This window comes from Nannobrachium achirus (assembly GCF_963921795.1).
Source record: "Nannobrachium achirus genome assembly, chromosome: 8".
Taxonomy (NCBI): Eukaryota; Metazoa; Chordata; class Actinopteri; order Myctophiformes; family Myctophidae; genus Nannobrachium; species Nannobrachium achirus.
The window spans coordinates 37195962-37213348 of record NC_137817.1 but is presented as its reverse complement, the minus strand read 5'-3'; the positions used below and the strand labels follow the sequence as shown (position 1 = coordinate 37213348).

General features: G+C 39.6%; 1 protein-coding gene across 1 annotated transcript; it reads right to left on the bottom strand.

The window, feature by feature from the left end:
- Positions 1-972: 972 nt before the first annotated feature.
- Positions 973-15929, bottom strand: LOC308290085 (alcohol dehydrogenase class-3-like; the record flags this gene model as incomplete). The annotated part of the gene is made up of 6 exons (XM_080731860.1): positions 973-1115; positions 5114-5249; positions 8728-8988; positions 10213-10432; positions 10878-10965; positions 15923-15929. 6 exons carry the CDS (start codon positions 15927-15929, stop codon positions 973-975), a joined length of 855 nt encoding a protein of 284 aa, XP_080587986.1.
- Between the last annotated feature and the right edge of the window lie 1458 nt (positions 15930-17387).

Below are 17387 nucleotides of genomic sequence, written 5' to 3'. Positions count from 1 at the left end.
AGCTCAACTTATCTTATACCCATGCTACTAAATACACCACAGCCTAGTGAGCCTACAATATAATAACCATTACATTGTTCCCATTTCAGATGTGTATTATTTCAACGTGATGTTTCTTTTCTTTTTTTTATGTGTACTCTCGTCCAGATACAAAATGAAGGCGGAAGGAAATACATTCTCTGTTTTATGTTTACATTAAACTCAGTAAAATTAAATGGTCTTGCCATTACTATTATGTGTATAATGGAGACTGGTGCCCTGAAAATGTAAATTAACATAACTTTGTATACGTCATTGTCAACCTCCATAGAAATAAAAGTAAGTAAGTAAAAGATCTTTCACTGATCTCTCACCACAAACACTGACACAGCAAATGACATTCATCAGCTCTGGTTACATGTCAGTGTGGACTCAAAGTTTATGAAACAATTTCACAGTGAGCCTACACCAAAGATAAGGTGGCATGATGTCTTTGCTAAAATTTGACACAAGCTCAGGGGTTGAGTACTTCGTCCACCACTGTCTGATTCACATGATGGTAATTAGATTAAATAATCAAGCTGAACAACAATGTAATTTCATGACATTTAATGACCACAATTTAAAATAAATATTCTGCAGGCTTACATTCTAATAATAACAAACAATAAGTGCACAATATAAAGTGCTACAGCTGAACAAGAAACTTCTTTTTCATATAAGGTGCTATGAATCTGTGTGCTGTGAAAAAAAAGATTGTTTGAAGGCCGGATGTGATAGATGGCAGGGAATCAAGAACTTCAGAACTTCAGCACTGAGCGGACACTGAAATGACAACATGAAAGATTAGGTTGAGATAATCCATATCTTTCATAGTGTTTTAAACCAAACTCAACACGGGTAAACAGAAGCAATTTTGAGAGAAATTCATAATATTATTAATACACAAACAAAGAAATAGCCCTATGACCACTGACTGCCCAACCAGTCTCCTCACCTCTTTCCTGCATTCATAAGGTCAAAGGCTTCATTGATCTGGTCGAAGGGCAAGGTGTGGGTCACAAACTCATCCACTTTCAGCTTTTTCTTCATGTAATCGTCCACCAGTTTGGGGACACTCTCCACACTCTTCCAGCCTGGGAAACAGGGTATCACAAGATGGTTGGAGAATTGAGTCATTAGCCATATCTTGTTTTTTTTCTTGTTTTTTTTTATAAAACTTTATTAAACAATTTTTTGTATTCACAAATACATTCTTTTTTTTTTTTTTTTTTTTTCAAAATGTACAAGTATAATAGTTCATCATATATTTCATATATTTCATACAAAAACATTCAGTAAACGAAGTAAACCATGTAATAGGGTAACTAACCAATGGAGAGAGCGCTTGTTATGCATCTGTGTATTCTGAGAAAAAGGCAGACTTTTCAGTAACAACACTTTGTTTTTACTTGCAGACAATTGGATAAATATCAAAATATGAATGCGCCCCCCCCCTCTTTTTTTCTTCTTTTTTTTCAGTTAAACAGTTAAAAATTCAGGAGGTGCCAAGGTGTTCTCTTTCCTCGGTTTCTGTCAAGAGTACGGGCCCTTCTAAGACTGGACAGAATTTGATTAAAAACAATGATGTGTGGAATTATTTGTACATGACCCAAAGACATTTTACATCTAGTCTTCCATAGTTTTGCTATGACCACACCATAAATCCACCAAAAGAAATCATGCTTTTCCCTCTCCATTTTCTCTGTGAAGACCCCATATCTACATGCTTTTTCGTTCACCTCTACGTTAAGACCAATTCCAGTCATGCTGGTCCACACAGCTTTAGATCTATTGCATTCGAACAGGAAATGGTTCAGAGTTTCAACTTGCCTACAACTCGGTACAGGACATTCCGTTGTGTTAATTCTATTGCACCATCTCAGGACATGTCTAACCGGGAGTTTATTTTGGGATATGAGAAAAGCTCTATCTTGCATTTCATTTGATAAAATTCCTGTATATATATTCTTTACACATATTTCATTTTCTTCATCATTTAAACCTTCGTATTGAGTCATGCCTCCATGTACTTTCTCATTGATCATGGTATAAATCATTTTACTAGACAGTGTGTTCCAATCAATATTTAAATAATCATATTTCTTAATAAAGTCTCCATATAGCAGTTGGTAGTTTGGAATTCCATTATGTCCTCTACCGTATCTTTTCCTCCAAGCGTTTGGATCCCTGACCCAAATTGCTCTTCTCTCTATTCCATTAACTATATTTTTAACAAAAAAGTATTTTTAATTTTAGTTCTAGATCTACAGCGTCAAGGCCACCATGTTTCTTACTGCGGAACAATATTTTTCTCTTTGTGATTTCATAGTTTGTTCCCCATATGAAGTTCACACACATCTTATTCATTTTTGTTACATATTTTAGGTGGAAAAATTGTACCAAGGAACATGAGGGTAGATATTAGGTAGCACTTCTGAATTTCCACTTTGGACCTGTAAGGGATATTTAATGTATCATATTTCTCTATTACCTCCTGTAATTTTGTAATTCTCTTCTCCCAGTTTTTTTCACAACATTTCTCATTGCTAATATACAGACCCAAGACTTTGATTTCATAACTATTACGTTTACTGTTGGTTTATTTTCTTGTACTCCCATCCAGACTCCCTCTGTTTTATTTTGATTCAATTTTGCTCCAGCTACTTCTTCATACATTTCAAAGTGTTTATTTACTATATTCATTTCATCTTGGTTTCGAATTATGATGGAAATGTCATCTGCATAAGCCAAGGCAGTAACAAGAATATATAAGGCAGCGCTGACTGGACAGCCCTGCTTGACTCCCTTCTCAATTTCGAAGGGGTCTGTTAGGACTCAATTAACATTGATTTGGACCGTAGATCTTGCATATAACAATTTAACCATATCAATAAAACTATCTGGAAAGCCATATCTTTTCATCACTAACCACAGGTAGTCCCTGGAGATATAATCGAAGGCTTTTTTTTTATCAAGTCCAATGATATAAAAGTCTTTCTCTACATCTGATGTTATAATGTCTCTAAATATGCATAAATTGTCCCACATCACTCTGCCCTTTATGGCGCATGTTTGTTCTTGTTCAATGATCTGATCCAAAATATTCATCAATCTATTCATTATTACTTTAGCCAATATTTTATAATCTGTATTCATCAAGGTCAAATGTCTATAATTATCTAGATTGCTCCAGTCTCCTTTTTTATGTAACATTGTCATCACACCATGATAAAATGAGTTACCCAATCTACCTTCTTTAATCCCTTCATTGAAAGCCGCTGTAAGAGTGTTGAGTACTGGTTCAGAAAACAGCTTGTAGAGTTCGGCTGAAATGCCATCAGGACCTGGACTTTTATTTACATTAAGTTGTTTTATGGCAATTATTACCTCTTCTTTTGTAATCTCACCTATTAGTGACATTGTTTCCTCCCTAGGCAAAGGTTGGATGTCTTCCAAAGAAATCTGACATTTTATTAAAATTCGGGTTAAAATTCTTATACATTTCGGAACACATTTCTTTAATAATTCTTCTTTTCTCTTTCTCATCGGATACCAAACGGCCCTCTTTATCTATAACTGATTCTAGCAAGCGTTTTTCTCTTCTTTTTTTACATAATGTCAGTGCTTTAGAAACTAGAACTCCTGAATCGGATATGGTATTAAAACCAGCTTCCTTGTTAATATTGAAAAGAAATTCATTATTGTAATTATTCAATTCCTTTTTTAAATCATATACATTTTTCGGTTCACTCTCACTCAGTATATTTTTTAATTTTAATTCTAGGACATGTTTTGTTAACTGGTCATATTTCTGATTTCGTTCTATGTTCATCTCTTTGGACATGAATTTAAAATATTCACCGATCCTTTTTTTCATTATTTCCCACAGTGCTATATTAGACTTAGTTAAGCACTTTAAATCATACATTTTCTTAATTTCCTTTTCCAAATCTCTTGTAAGTTCAGCATTTTCTAAACACTTCACATTCAATTTCCAGTACCCTCTTTTTTCCTTCTCCCCAAAAGAAAGCAATGACATAATTATCAAATGGTCTGATGTATCTGTAAGTGCAGTATTATAGTTAATAGGATCAATCGTTTTTGAGGTGTAAATTCTGTCAATTCTTGTTTTACACATACTGTCAAATCTAGTGAAGCTTATCAAGTTTGGCTTGAGTTTCCTAAAAACGTCCACAAGGCCAACATTATCTGTTACTTCTTTTAAACATTTTCCTTCAGAACTCAGTCTAAAGGGTGTATTTGCAATTCTGTCATTGCTTTCAGTGATAGTTAAAATCTCCACACACAATCACGTGATGTCCTGTAAAGGTAATCTCTTGTAGTTTCCTAAATAACTGATTTTTTTCCATTGCTTTCTGAGATGTATAAACATTGATGATTCTAATTTTAATTCCATGTATTACACAGTCAATCATTAGAAGTCTACCTGGTATTATGTCTCTCCTTTTATGAATCTGAACATCTTTTGATTTAAATAAAATACCTACTCCATCAGCCGGTTCATTACCCATAGAGATAATTGCAGTACCTTTCCCCCAGCGTCTAATCACATCATTTACATCCACATTATTTTTCAACCTTAGTTCTTGAATACATAGTATGTCAAAATTTGTTTCTAATTAGCCATATCTTGGGTGTGTGACGAGACATTTATTCACCTGTAGAATTACTGGCTCAAGAGAAATTTCCAAATGACATCAAGAGTAAGTGTAATTAAAGCTGTGATCCAACTTCCCACCTCTAGCCTTACAGTATATGAACGCAACATCATTCTATATTGGGCTTGGAATATTGGCTTGAACAATGTTCTCCAAATCCATTGCTCAATCCTACCAATGCACCCAGGCTCAGTGAGGTCTGAGTCAAGTTAAAATGCAAAGCAAGCAGAACTACTGTATACACACACACAACACCTCTTGCCAAAACATGTTGGTTAGAACTTAGCATACTTGGACTTCTCCTGGACAATCAAAATGGTCTGTGGCATAAGACAAACATAGAAAAAGAAAAAACTATATACAATTTAGCCAAGCCCCGTTTGATAATAAACAAACAAAATCACGTTGCTCACCTCCAAAAGTTGTGCCCCTCCACACTCTGCCTGTGACCAGCTGGAAAGGTCTTGTGGAGATCTCCTGCCCTGCTCCTGCCAACCCGATGATCACGCTCTCACCCCAGCCTTTGTGGCACGCTTCCAGAGCAGCTCTCTGAAATTACAAATATAGTATTAAAATGATTGTTCTCTAAAAAGGCCAACACAGCTTTATATATGTAGACTCTTGAGTGCTGGCCAATTATACTGGCAATTTACTGTTATTAAATTGTGAGCATTTGTTTGTTTTATATTGTACATTGTGCTGTGTGTGCCTTTTAGTAGTTTTTTAATGCACTGAACTCGCAAACTGAATTTACTCAAAACAAATTTGCTGTCTAATATCATGTACTTTTACTGGACAAAACATGCTACAGGAAATTCATTATATGAACCTCATCATACATACATGGCAAAAGAGAAATTAAGTTTTTGCTTGAAAGCAGTGCCCTCTAATGGAGATGTTGCTGCACTACATGTGATTCATTATTGACACACGGGCGCCTACAAATTCACGCCCACAATTGAAACAGCGGCCCCACTTCGGGTAAGGGAGAACGGTGAACTGCAAGCCAGCCCATAGAAAGTCATTGCAATTCAAAGATCCCGACTTTTTCAACTACAGAGTGGATTCTCCAGGTTAGTATTAATCCAAAAATAACCTGCAAGACTCCGTTTAGAAGAAGCGAGATGCGATCATTTTCCAAAAATAAACAGCCTAATTATACATGAGAGACAAGCGTATCTGGGTATTGAAAACCTCAAGGGATGCGTCCATGACGTGTATACCATGCGACCACCTAAACTTAAGATTTCCAATGCTAGCGCTTTTGACTCACAGATGAAGTATATTAAAGTATATTGTAGGTTGTGTATCAAGATGACAGATATGCCACTTTAAAAAGGCAAAATTAAACTCATGGGACACTTTATTAGAACACAAAAAAAATCGCTATGGCCTCAGTAGACAACCACTGAAATTATGATATTTCACGATGCCTCTCATTGGGATTGCATTAGCAGCTGCAGTGCACCGTTCTTCCTTACCCGAAGTGGGGCCGCTGTCACAATATTTGTGGGCGCCCGTGTGTCTCTATGCCAGGTTACCAGTTCACCTCAACATGTTGGCTAATCTCATCTGTATGCATTAACTGGCCCTAATCATAGGGTGACCATATTTTCAGCCACTCAAACCGGGACGCAAAACACTGTTGCCTAAAACTGGGACCCTAAAAGCAATGCGCACGTTACCGCGCACGCGCGTGCCCATTCTCTAACGTTCGTGCACGCGCACACACGCACCACAGGGTTGCAAACAGGCAGTGAGTGATTGACAAACAGGCTCAGTGTTGAATTCAGACACGCAATGAATGTGTTCCTTTTTTCTGATTGGTTAGGTGAGCATGTTTTCATGAAAAGAACATGATAAATGTCTATGCAACCACTGAAAACAGCTATTATTATTTTAATTCTGGCGAAAACCGGGACAATTGTGTAGTGAATGTTGAAACCGGGACATATTAGTGTTTTAGAGATATTTGTCGGGACACCGGGACACGTAGCTTGAAAACGGGACTGTCCCGGGTAAAACGGGACGTCTGGTCACCCTACCTAATCATGAAGACAGCCTACACAATTTCAGCATATTTCAATATCCTCACTGCACCTGTTCAGAGCGCAAACGTTGAATGATTTATCTCAGCTCTAATTAAGCAATTACACAAGAGTGTTAGTGTTATCGTGAATATCATCACGCCTGCATTGGCAGCGCAAAAGTGAGAAAAAAAATAAGATGTTAGAAAAATACCAAATTAAAATAAATAAAAAAGAACTTGCCCACAGACTGTGTTGGGCCCCAGGCAGCCACCTAACCTTGCATACAGCAAGGCACGGCCCTGCACTACAGCCATTATTTGGGGGAAATTTGTGAAACATTTTGTGATTATAAGAAGTGGAGCAACATCTGAATTGATTTGATATTTGTATTAAATACAAAACAATGGCACCACCTCCAGTGTTTCCCCTACATTCATTAAGCAGTGGCGGGCCGCCGCTGCTTCAAATAGGGCCGCCACTGTATGATTTTCACTTTCACTTTTTTTTTTTTTTTTTTTTTTTTTTTAAGATTTTTTTTTTTTTTTTTTTAAGATGTTTTTTCCCCCCACAACAATGTAGCGCTCATGTGAAGCATAGCGTTCTAACTTCTCTCGCTTACATACGGTTGGAAGGAGATGTATATGTCTAGTTTCTCCCCCTCCCTCCCCTCTCTCACTAAGTCCAGTCAGTCAGTCAGGCAGCTGCCTCGTCGCGCTGAGCACCTCTGATTCTGAGCTGACTACGTCTTTGCCCCTCGTTAGCATATTTGCTACTGGTGTGTACAATTAGAAGATTTGGTCTGTGGATAAAAGCAGTGCCTCAGCGACGGGTCTGAATCATGTAGTTTACCGCTGTTTGGCAATAGTAGGCTTACTTGTCGCATGCTAAAGAGAGCTAAGTGCTAACACGGTTGACATTCTCTCACTGGTTAGATGTGGAATAGAAACGAGGGATGCATCACCAACACTGTCATTAGGCAACAAACATTGTTGACTAGTCAGAAATAAACTTTGCTGTTGTTCTTTCATACATGCACACACAGAGTGTGTAGCAGTGGTGTAAAGTAACTAGTAGTCTACATTTACTTTACAAGTACTGTACTTAAGTACTATAGGAGTATTTCAAATTCTCAATACTTTTACTTCTACTCCACTACATTTATGACATGATGGCTAATTGGCTATACGCAAATAGCCGATCTACAAGCTCACAAAGTGTCGTGTTGTGAGCTTGTAGAGCTTGTAGATCTGCTATTTTTAAAGGATTTTAAATTTTTTATACATTTGGAAACTGTTATGATTACTGAGAACTTTTACTTTTAGTACTTAAGTTTATTTTGACACCAATACTTTTGTACCTTTTTCTTATTCCACTACATTTTTTATTCCAGACATCTACTTGTAAGTTGTAACACAGTATGTCCCTACATTAGAATGTTGATACTGTACTTTTTCCACCACTGGTGAGTAGGATTGGTTCTCAAAGTGGGGTCCGGGGACCCCGAGGGGTCCTTGAGGGAGTTCCAGGGGGTCCCCAGGCCCCAGCCAAATGATAGATAGTTATGAACCAAATAGACCCTTATGGGTCTGTAGCTCAGAAGCCCCCCCCCCCCCCCGCAATTCTCCCCCACTCCTTCAGCTTCTGGCTAGGGGAAACACTGACCTCTATAAGCAAACAGTATTTATATTGTATAAATGTTCTTATCTAGATAAATAATTTTAGATAAAAGTATATTTTGTTCTAATTAATTCATCATGTGGTTCTATGACTATCAGCTTTGATGGGAATTATCAATTTCCCGGGAAGACTGTACCGGTATTTCATTTTCAGGATTTAAACCCACAACCCTGAACTATTGTGGCTGACACATACGCTAAATCACACTTTAATATAGAATGTTACTATGTGTCCTGCCTTCTGAAGCTTCACTCACATGAAGCTTGAATGAACAATGGTATGGCAAGGTGACATTACGCAGAGCTCCAAATCAGACTCACCATGACTCCCACATTTCCGATGCATTCAAAGGAGTAGTCCACTCCTCCATCAGTCATCTCCACAAGAACCTCCTGGATGGGCTTGCTGTGGTCCTTGGGGTTCACAAATTCGGTGGCACCAAACTCCTTGGCCATCTCAAACTTCTCAGAGTTGAGGTCTACACCAATGATTCTGGTCGCTCCAGCGACTTTGCAGCCCATGACCACAGCCAAACCCACAGCACCAAGGCCAAACACAGCACAGGTAGAGCCAGGCTCCACCTAAACAATCAAACATACAGTAATATTTTTATATCATAGCACTATATTAAAGCAAAATGAAATATCACAACTGCAACTCCTAAGTGATTTGTGAAACAGTGTGAAAGGAGCCCCCCACCCTAGGGTTGTTATAATGTAAAATTATGATTACTAGCCCTTACCCGTTCACAGATATGAGCTCCGAAATGATGTGCAGTGTGTGGGTTATGGGATGTGCACTGTGCACACAGTATATGAGGGATGGAAAGTAACTTTAACTGGTGCTTGCATGATAATATGTAGGATCATCAATGTAAGAAATACCCGTTTCGTTTAATGGCTACAGAGAACACACACACACACACACACACACACACACACACACACACACACACACACACACACACACACACACACACACACACACACACACACACACACACACACACACACACACACACACACACACACACACACACACACACACACACACACACACACACACACACACACACACCTGGTTAAACATGTTGCCTCATGCTAGATGCAGAATAGATAGTAGATACACCATAAAAATGCTAATATACAGCATATGATTTGTGAAAGTGACAAACGGGCTTCACAGTTATGTTAGGTGTGTTCATATGCTAATGGTAATGCGATTTCAGATCAATTGCTCCACCCACTGAGGAGAAACGCTGTGACAGACACTCACTCACTCAGACATTCGGAAAATTATATGTTTGATGAGGAATATTTTCCTGCTGTTCTACATACTGCCAATCAGGTGAAGAAATCACAGATTGAGGCTTTAACCTTTGCTTTAATGAAATATTCTAGATCTAAACCATTAGGGTTTTTTGGAAGATGCTGAAAGTTTGACCACTTCAAGGCCTGGGAGCTGAACAAGCTAAATAAAACCATTAAGAAGCCCAGCTCAGTAGTTGGCATCTGAATCAAAGTGCTGCAGTCAGTAGCAGAGAGGAGGATTAGGGACAAACTGAACTCCATCTTGGTTAACCCCTCCCATCTACTCTATGGTGATCTGCATATGGTATCTTCAGCCAGAGGCTCACACTTAGTTTTCTTTTAAGTAAAAGTTTCAGAAATATTGAAAATAGCTGGGACAAAAAAATACTATAAAAGATGCTTCTTGGTTATTATTAAGTAATTGATAGAATACTCGATAGTAGCAGCACTATAATGAAGAAAAGCTCCATTCAATTTTACAATCATATCACCCACCTTGGCTGTGTTGAGTGCAGCACCGTAGCCTGTGGAAATGCCACAGCCTAGCAGGCACACCTTATCCAGCGGCGCCTTCTCGTCCACCTTGGCGAGAGAGATGTCAGCCACCACGGTGTACTCAGAGAATGTGCTGGTCCCCATGAAGTGAAATAGCTGCTTGCCCTTACAGCTGAAGCGGGAGGTCTTGTCAGGGAGTAGACCCTGATCTTGAGTTACTCTGCAGGGAAGAATGAGAGTATGCGGTTGTTTATGAGGGTGATTACACTAGACTAGGAGATTGAGTATTTATCTTTGAGGCATGAACACGATTGAAATGATGACTGAGCTTTAATTTAAATGGCCAGGGTGGGATACCTGGGGCTAGGGCATTCACTGAATATTCGAACATTCAAATATCAAAGTCACTATTCAACGTTGTTCACCAAAGTCAAATATTCGCTTATTTTTCTCTCTCTTTAAAAGGTCAACACTAAAAATCACTATTCATGAATGCCCTGCCATGTGTTCTACTGTTGTTGCTGTGTTTTGATTATGTTGAACACAGGCTAGTAAAATGCCCAGACGTTTGCTGCATAACACATTTCACTGCTACATCAATACAGAACGGTTTTCAGAAATTCATGAATGGGTCAATTTGACAACAATCCTAATAATTATTTCACCTTATTTTCTGGCAAAGGTTGGTCTTGGGAGTTTTGCAGAATTTGCATTCTCCACACTGTGGCACATACAGTGGGATGACAGTATCACCTAACGCATTGTGAGCTTGTAGATCTGCTATTTTCAAATGATTTTTCTACATTTTATTAATTGGGAAAACCTGTGAAACAGGACATTCTGCATAATGAGTACTTTCTACTATATTTTGATACCCATACTTTTGTACATTTACTCAAGTACATTAACATTCATAAATAAGGATAACGTGCCCACATAACCCCTCTTCTTTTTGTTGCGGTCCATTTTATGTTGTATTTTCCAAAAAAAGCCTCTTTATTTTATTTTTATTTTATTTCATGTTTTTTTTATTGTGTTATGTAGGTGGTGGGTGTTTGTGGTGGTGGTGTTTAAAAAAGATGTAAAAAATAAATAAAAAGAAAAGAAAATTATTGCAACTATGGACATAAAATGTGAATTATGATTATGAAATCATTGCAATAAAAAGTATATATATGGGGCTTTTAAGCCGTGACATCATTTTGTAGGCAGAGGAGAATCTGCCCCCAGAGCATTTTCTGTCCCTCGCTATTTCAAAAAAACGACTAAAAAATAACGACTAAAGTATCATTCTAACACTTTCCTTTCAACAACAAAGAGAAGAAAAATGTGTAAATAGTAAAAATAGTAAAAAGATTCACGGAAACTAGGGGCAGAAATTCTCCTCTGCCTACAAAATGATGTCATACTTAACAGCCCCTATATATATATATATATATATATATATATATATATATATATATATATATATATATATATATATATATATATATATATATATATATAAAAGTACGTTAACAATCCAAACTTCTACTGTGGCAGAGTATTTCCACATTGATTGCAGTATTGATATTTGTACTTATGTAAAGGAATTGCCTACTTTTCCCCACAACTGTTCATTTAGAAAGGAACGGCTCCTTACTGCGAACCGGATCCCATCGTTCATTTCAAAGAGCCGTTCAAAAGACTCGATTCGTTCTCGAACGTCCCATCTCTAAACGGGAGCCAGAGAGAAAAGACTCTGCAGCTGTAGATCGGCTATCATTCTTTGTGTTATGCAACCAAATGTTTATTATACAGAGAGAATCATACACGTGTTGGACAATAAAACCAGTAAGACTCTCTAATCGGGAGATAAGCGACCGTAGGTCTCGCTAGAAGAGGGCCATGTGAGAAATGAGGGGTGGGGTCTCCGCGTTGCCTTGGCGGACGAATAGGTACCGGCCCCGGCTCTCCCGGACGCTCCTAGGCCGAGTTAGGGCATTTTATGTGAGCTGCAGTGGAGGGGGTCCTCCACTGGGGGCGCCACCACTTTTGCATCCGTTCTGGAGTACCAGGAGTGGGTGGTCCCCGGGAATTCCCCGTGAGCAGCCCCGTGGGGGTGGTCATTTGGTCATTTTTGCACATTTGGTATTTTTTTACACCTGGGGGTCCCCCAGGGACCTGGGGGTCCCTGGAACTCCGGGGGTCCTTGGAGGTTGTAGTTTGGCAGGCAAGGAGTTTGTGTGGAAATTTTGGCATGGATCGGGGCAACGGTGGCCGAGATATGAGTAGGGGGAAAGTGTGACGTGTATGTGGTAATGTTTTTACACCTGGGGGTCCCCCAGGGACCTGGGGGTCCCTGGAACTCCGGGGATCCTTGGAGGTTGTAGTTTGGCAGGCAAGGAGTTTGTGTGGAAATTTTGGCATGGATCGGGGCAACGGTTGTGGAGATATGAGCAGGGCAAAAGTGTGACTGACTGACTGACGGACGGACTGACAGACAGCCCCTGGAGCTTTTGATAGTAAATGCGACCTACGGTCGCAAACATTGACAGCCAGGGGGAAAAAAATCCATGAAGGACACGGAATGCAATCGTTCACTCGCCGTTGGAAACTGACTTATTAGACTATTCTGGATGTGTGGCTAACGGCTAACGCTAACGTTAGCTAGCGCTAGCTGCAGGCTAACGCAGGCATGTTATACACAATTACTCATGGAATAAAACGGCGACCCAACTCTATGTTTGCTCTTCTACAAGCTCACAACGCGAGGAGGTTAAGTCTGTCAGAACCGTCAGATTATCTTCTGACTGAAGTTACACAAACACTGATTATGCTACATTTAGCACTGTTAGCCCGACCAATTTAGATAGGGCACGACACGAGTCACGGTGTTGCGCACGTAATATTCACTTCAACCTCGTGTTGAGCAGTTAAACCTATTTGCTACGTACGTCTACAAAAACGTTCATATTTCAAAGATAAAGTGCTTACTGAAGTCTCACAGATGTCACAGTATGGTACGCTCAAGCAGAATTACCCGTATCTTTCGTATTGTTTAATAAACAGCATTTTAATCCGATCAGACGTCATTTTCTGTTGTTTTTCAGCCATGCGACCCCATCGGTTGCGAGGTGTACTGCACTTAGATACATTAATCCCTTTTTAGGGAAACGACGACCGATCGGATTAAAATGCTCCTCTTTAAATAATACGATCATTACTGGACATTCTGCTGGAGCGTACCCTATGGTGACATCCGTGAGCCTTCACTAAGCAATTTATCTTTGTAATCTGACCGTTTGTGTAGACGTACGTAGCAAATTGGTTAAACTGCTCAACAGCAGATTGTGTTGAATTCACGGTTGGCGCAGCGTAGCGTCTTTACATTTAGCCCAATAATGCTAATCTACAAAGCAATCCATCATGAATGACAAGCCTATACTATTGTTGCATTTAGGCTCTTTATTAAACTATAAGCCTGTGTTTTATTGCTACACAATAATGGTAAATAAAGTAGCTTACTCTAAAATAATCCATCCATCCATCCATCTTCAACCGCTTATCCAGCATCGGGTCACTGGGGTAACAGTTCCAACTGAGATTTCTAGAGTTCCTTAATAATAATAATTAAAATAAACAATACTAATGATTATAATTGCGACCGTCAGGTCGCAGTTACTATGAAAACCTCCACCGCCTGTCTGTCTGTCCGTCAGTCTGTCTGTCACGTCACATCACACTTTTTTGCCCCTATCCATGTGAAATTTTCCACACACAATCCTTGTCTGCCAATCCACAACCTCCACCCTTCCAGGGACCCCCGCCAAATTTTTTAAAACACATTTTTGAATACTGCTCCTACAGTTTTTGCCCTAAAATCACACAAATCGCTACACAGTATGTCTACACTTATCTCATCGACATGGATCTGTCCCATATAGCGCCACCATCAGGTCGATGTTTTAACACATTTTTGGACCTAAACTTTTTTTTTTTTCTAAAACATTTTTTTTTTCAAACTTTTTTTTTTTTTCAAAAAAAAAATGTCCAAACTTTTTTTACACTAACTTCAACACACCAATCCACCAGATTTTCAATTCTTGTTGTTATGTTAAAGCACTATATTCTGGATACTATTCATTGCTATAGAGTGTTTGTTCAGTCACAGGGGTCTCCCTGTTTCTCCACTCCTGCTCTTTAGTAAAATAAACACATTTTCTGGTAGGTGACAAAATGTCTTGTGTCTTCACACCAACTTCACTCAGTAAACTGACATCTCAATCCTGATGTGAACAAAATTGGTATCCTGACCTGAAAATGCATTTAAGAGCTCGAGAGACATGTAGACTCCTTTGATTAAACAAACACTCTAATGAGTGCTATCAGAATATACTGTATAACTAGAGAATATTGGGGGGTGAGTCAACCCGTGACATTTTCCGTCTACAATAACGCCAAAGACGCCAAGTTTCTGTCTAAAATTAAATTAATTCTATCTTATTGTATTTTTTATTTGAATGCAGGGTAATTAAAATGAGTATATACAAACACAAGTGTTGAATTAACTGTGGAAAAATTAATTTGTTTACAATTGGAGTCATTGGACTAAAGGCCCTTTACCACTGGGCCATGACAAACAGATACAATATATCTGTTTCCATTCAAGTGGATGTTAAGATACAGATAAAAATATCTGTGACAAATATTTTGTAGGCCTATCTGTAGTTTACCATCCACTTGAATGGAGACAGATATATTTTATCTGTTTATCTGGCCCAGTTTATCTGGCCCAGTGGGAATGGGCCTTAACAGCTATTTCACAAAACGGCCCTGGATTAACTCATTTAGGCTGTTAGCCTGGTTCGGTCACAGCTTAATCTCCGTGGTAACTAAAGTGGGATAACATTCGTGAAACCGACTCCTGTCTAATATCCACGTTAACTGGCAAGGTTAATCTGCCAAGATAATTCCACTTTCATGAAACCAATTGAGCTCTGATCCTGGCTAATTTAAACCAGGAGAGATGGTAAATCCAGGCTAAATCCTTAATCTAGGTTTTTTGAAACACGCCCCTAGGCCAAGAACGTTATGTGCACCCCTGGTTATAAACATGCATGGCCTAGAACAGGGGTAACCAACCTGGAATCCATTTACAGGAGAGCCAAACACTGGTCGACTCAGGACCAGTGTTTAGAAACCACTGGGGGACAGATTTTATAAATAAAACAAACAAACAAACAAATCAAACAAACAAACAAACAAACAATGTGCCACGTTGTGAGCTTGAAGTTTGGTTATTTTCACAAGTTTGGAAATGGAATTTCTCTTTTGTGTCTCGAGCTAAAAGCCACTGAAATAAGTGACGTCTACTTTGACAAATTGTGGTGGCAGTGGTGCTCTGTAACTTACCCTGTCATTGGTGAAAACGCCAGCTTCGGGTTCTACAGAGACGTCTTCTTTGTTCGTGCATCTAGGAGGGGGGGGGGGGGCAATATAATTACATGCTCAAAATAAGGGATCATCCTTATTTTGCCACAAGGGGAATGAACCTGGGGATGAAACATTGGAGTAACCGTAGCCCTAGAACGGCTGCATGTTACCAACATTTCATGTATTACACATACACAGCCATAGGATCCACAACCTCCTTGGGAATTGCAGCAGCATTCTAACAGCAAGGTGGAAAGGCGTCCGCCTACCAAGATCACATAACCATCAAATGTACCTGCCATGTATCTGCCAGGTGCTGTAAAGAAGGCAAGGGAGCTAGATTTGACACACTACTTAAGGTTTTGGATGTTGCTCAGCTGACACTTCGCCAGTGTCCATTAGTCTACTTCTTAAAGGCACTAATTACACTGCCCAAGACGACATGCAATGTTGAACGTCTGTTTTCCAGTGTACAAAGCATCAAATGTGCACGCAGAACTATGACAACCGCTTGCCTAAATGGTCTGTGTATCTTCGCGTTTGAGAGAGACTTAGTGTTGGTCTGGACTGCGATAAAGTTGAAGACCATTGAGAGAAAGAATTTTAAAATCAATCCTAAAAACAACCAAGAGCCAGTATAGAGAAGCTAAAACTGGAGTGATATGTTCTTTCAACACTCTGGCTACCACATTTTTAACAAGTTGTAGACATCAGGTGAGTTTCTTTGGCAGGCCAGAAAAAAGTGCATTGCAGTAATCAAGTCTATAGCTTAAGATTTCAGCCCGAGCCCGAAGTGACCCGACTGGTCGGTGCGGCGTGTGTGTGTGTGTGTGCGTGTGTGTGTGTGTGCAGTGGTGCAGTGGTGATTCAATGTTTGGGGGGTCGCGAACGCCGCTCAACACCTACTATACAGGTCTATTGATATGCATATAGGCTTGTTTCTTTGTTAAAACAGTTGTTGAGGCGTTAACAGTTTAGGCATTTAGCAGACCGCTTTTAATCCAAAGCGATTTACAATCACTTGGGGGGGTGCGAGACCCCAGTCCAGAAAAGATATGGGTCGTCGGGGGGCGCGCGCGACCCAAGACCACGGCAACACTGTGTGTCTGTGTGTGTGTCGGTACGGTAGCTGCTATGGCGTGCCTGAGGGGGAGGGGAAGACATCCGTGAAACCATCCACAGACACTTTTGTATATCAAACATATAATTTTCCGAATGTCTGTCCGTAACAGTGTTTCTCCTCAGTGGCTGGAGCAATTGATCTGAAATCGCATCACCATATGAACACCACTGACATAACTGTGAAGCCCCGTTTGTCACTTTCACAAATCGTATGCTGTATATTAGCATTTTTTTTGCGTCTCTCTCTCTCCTCTCTCTCTCTCTCTCTCTCCCTCTCTCTCTCTCTCTCTCTCTCTCTCTCTCTATCCTCTCTCTCTCCTCTCTCTCTCTCTCTCTCTCTTCTCTCTCTCTCTCTCTCCTCTCTCTCTCTCTCTCTCTTCACTCCTCTCTCTCTCTCTCTCTCTCTCTCTCTCTCTCTCTCTCTCTCTCTCCAACGGGTAAATAAATATACACGTTTGATGTGTGTCTCATCTTCCAACGGGTAAATAAATATACACTCCTCCATGAGCTGCTCCTTATATTCTGATGCTCCCGCACATATTCTCACGCACGCACCAGTTACAGTAACTTCCCCCACAACCCACACTCTGCACATATTTTGGAGCACATAATCTTTGAACGGGTAAGGTCTAGTCCTA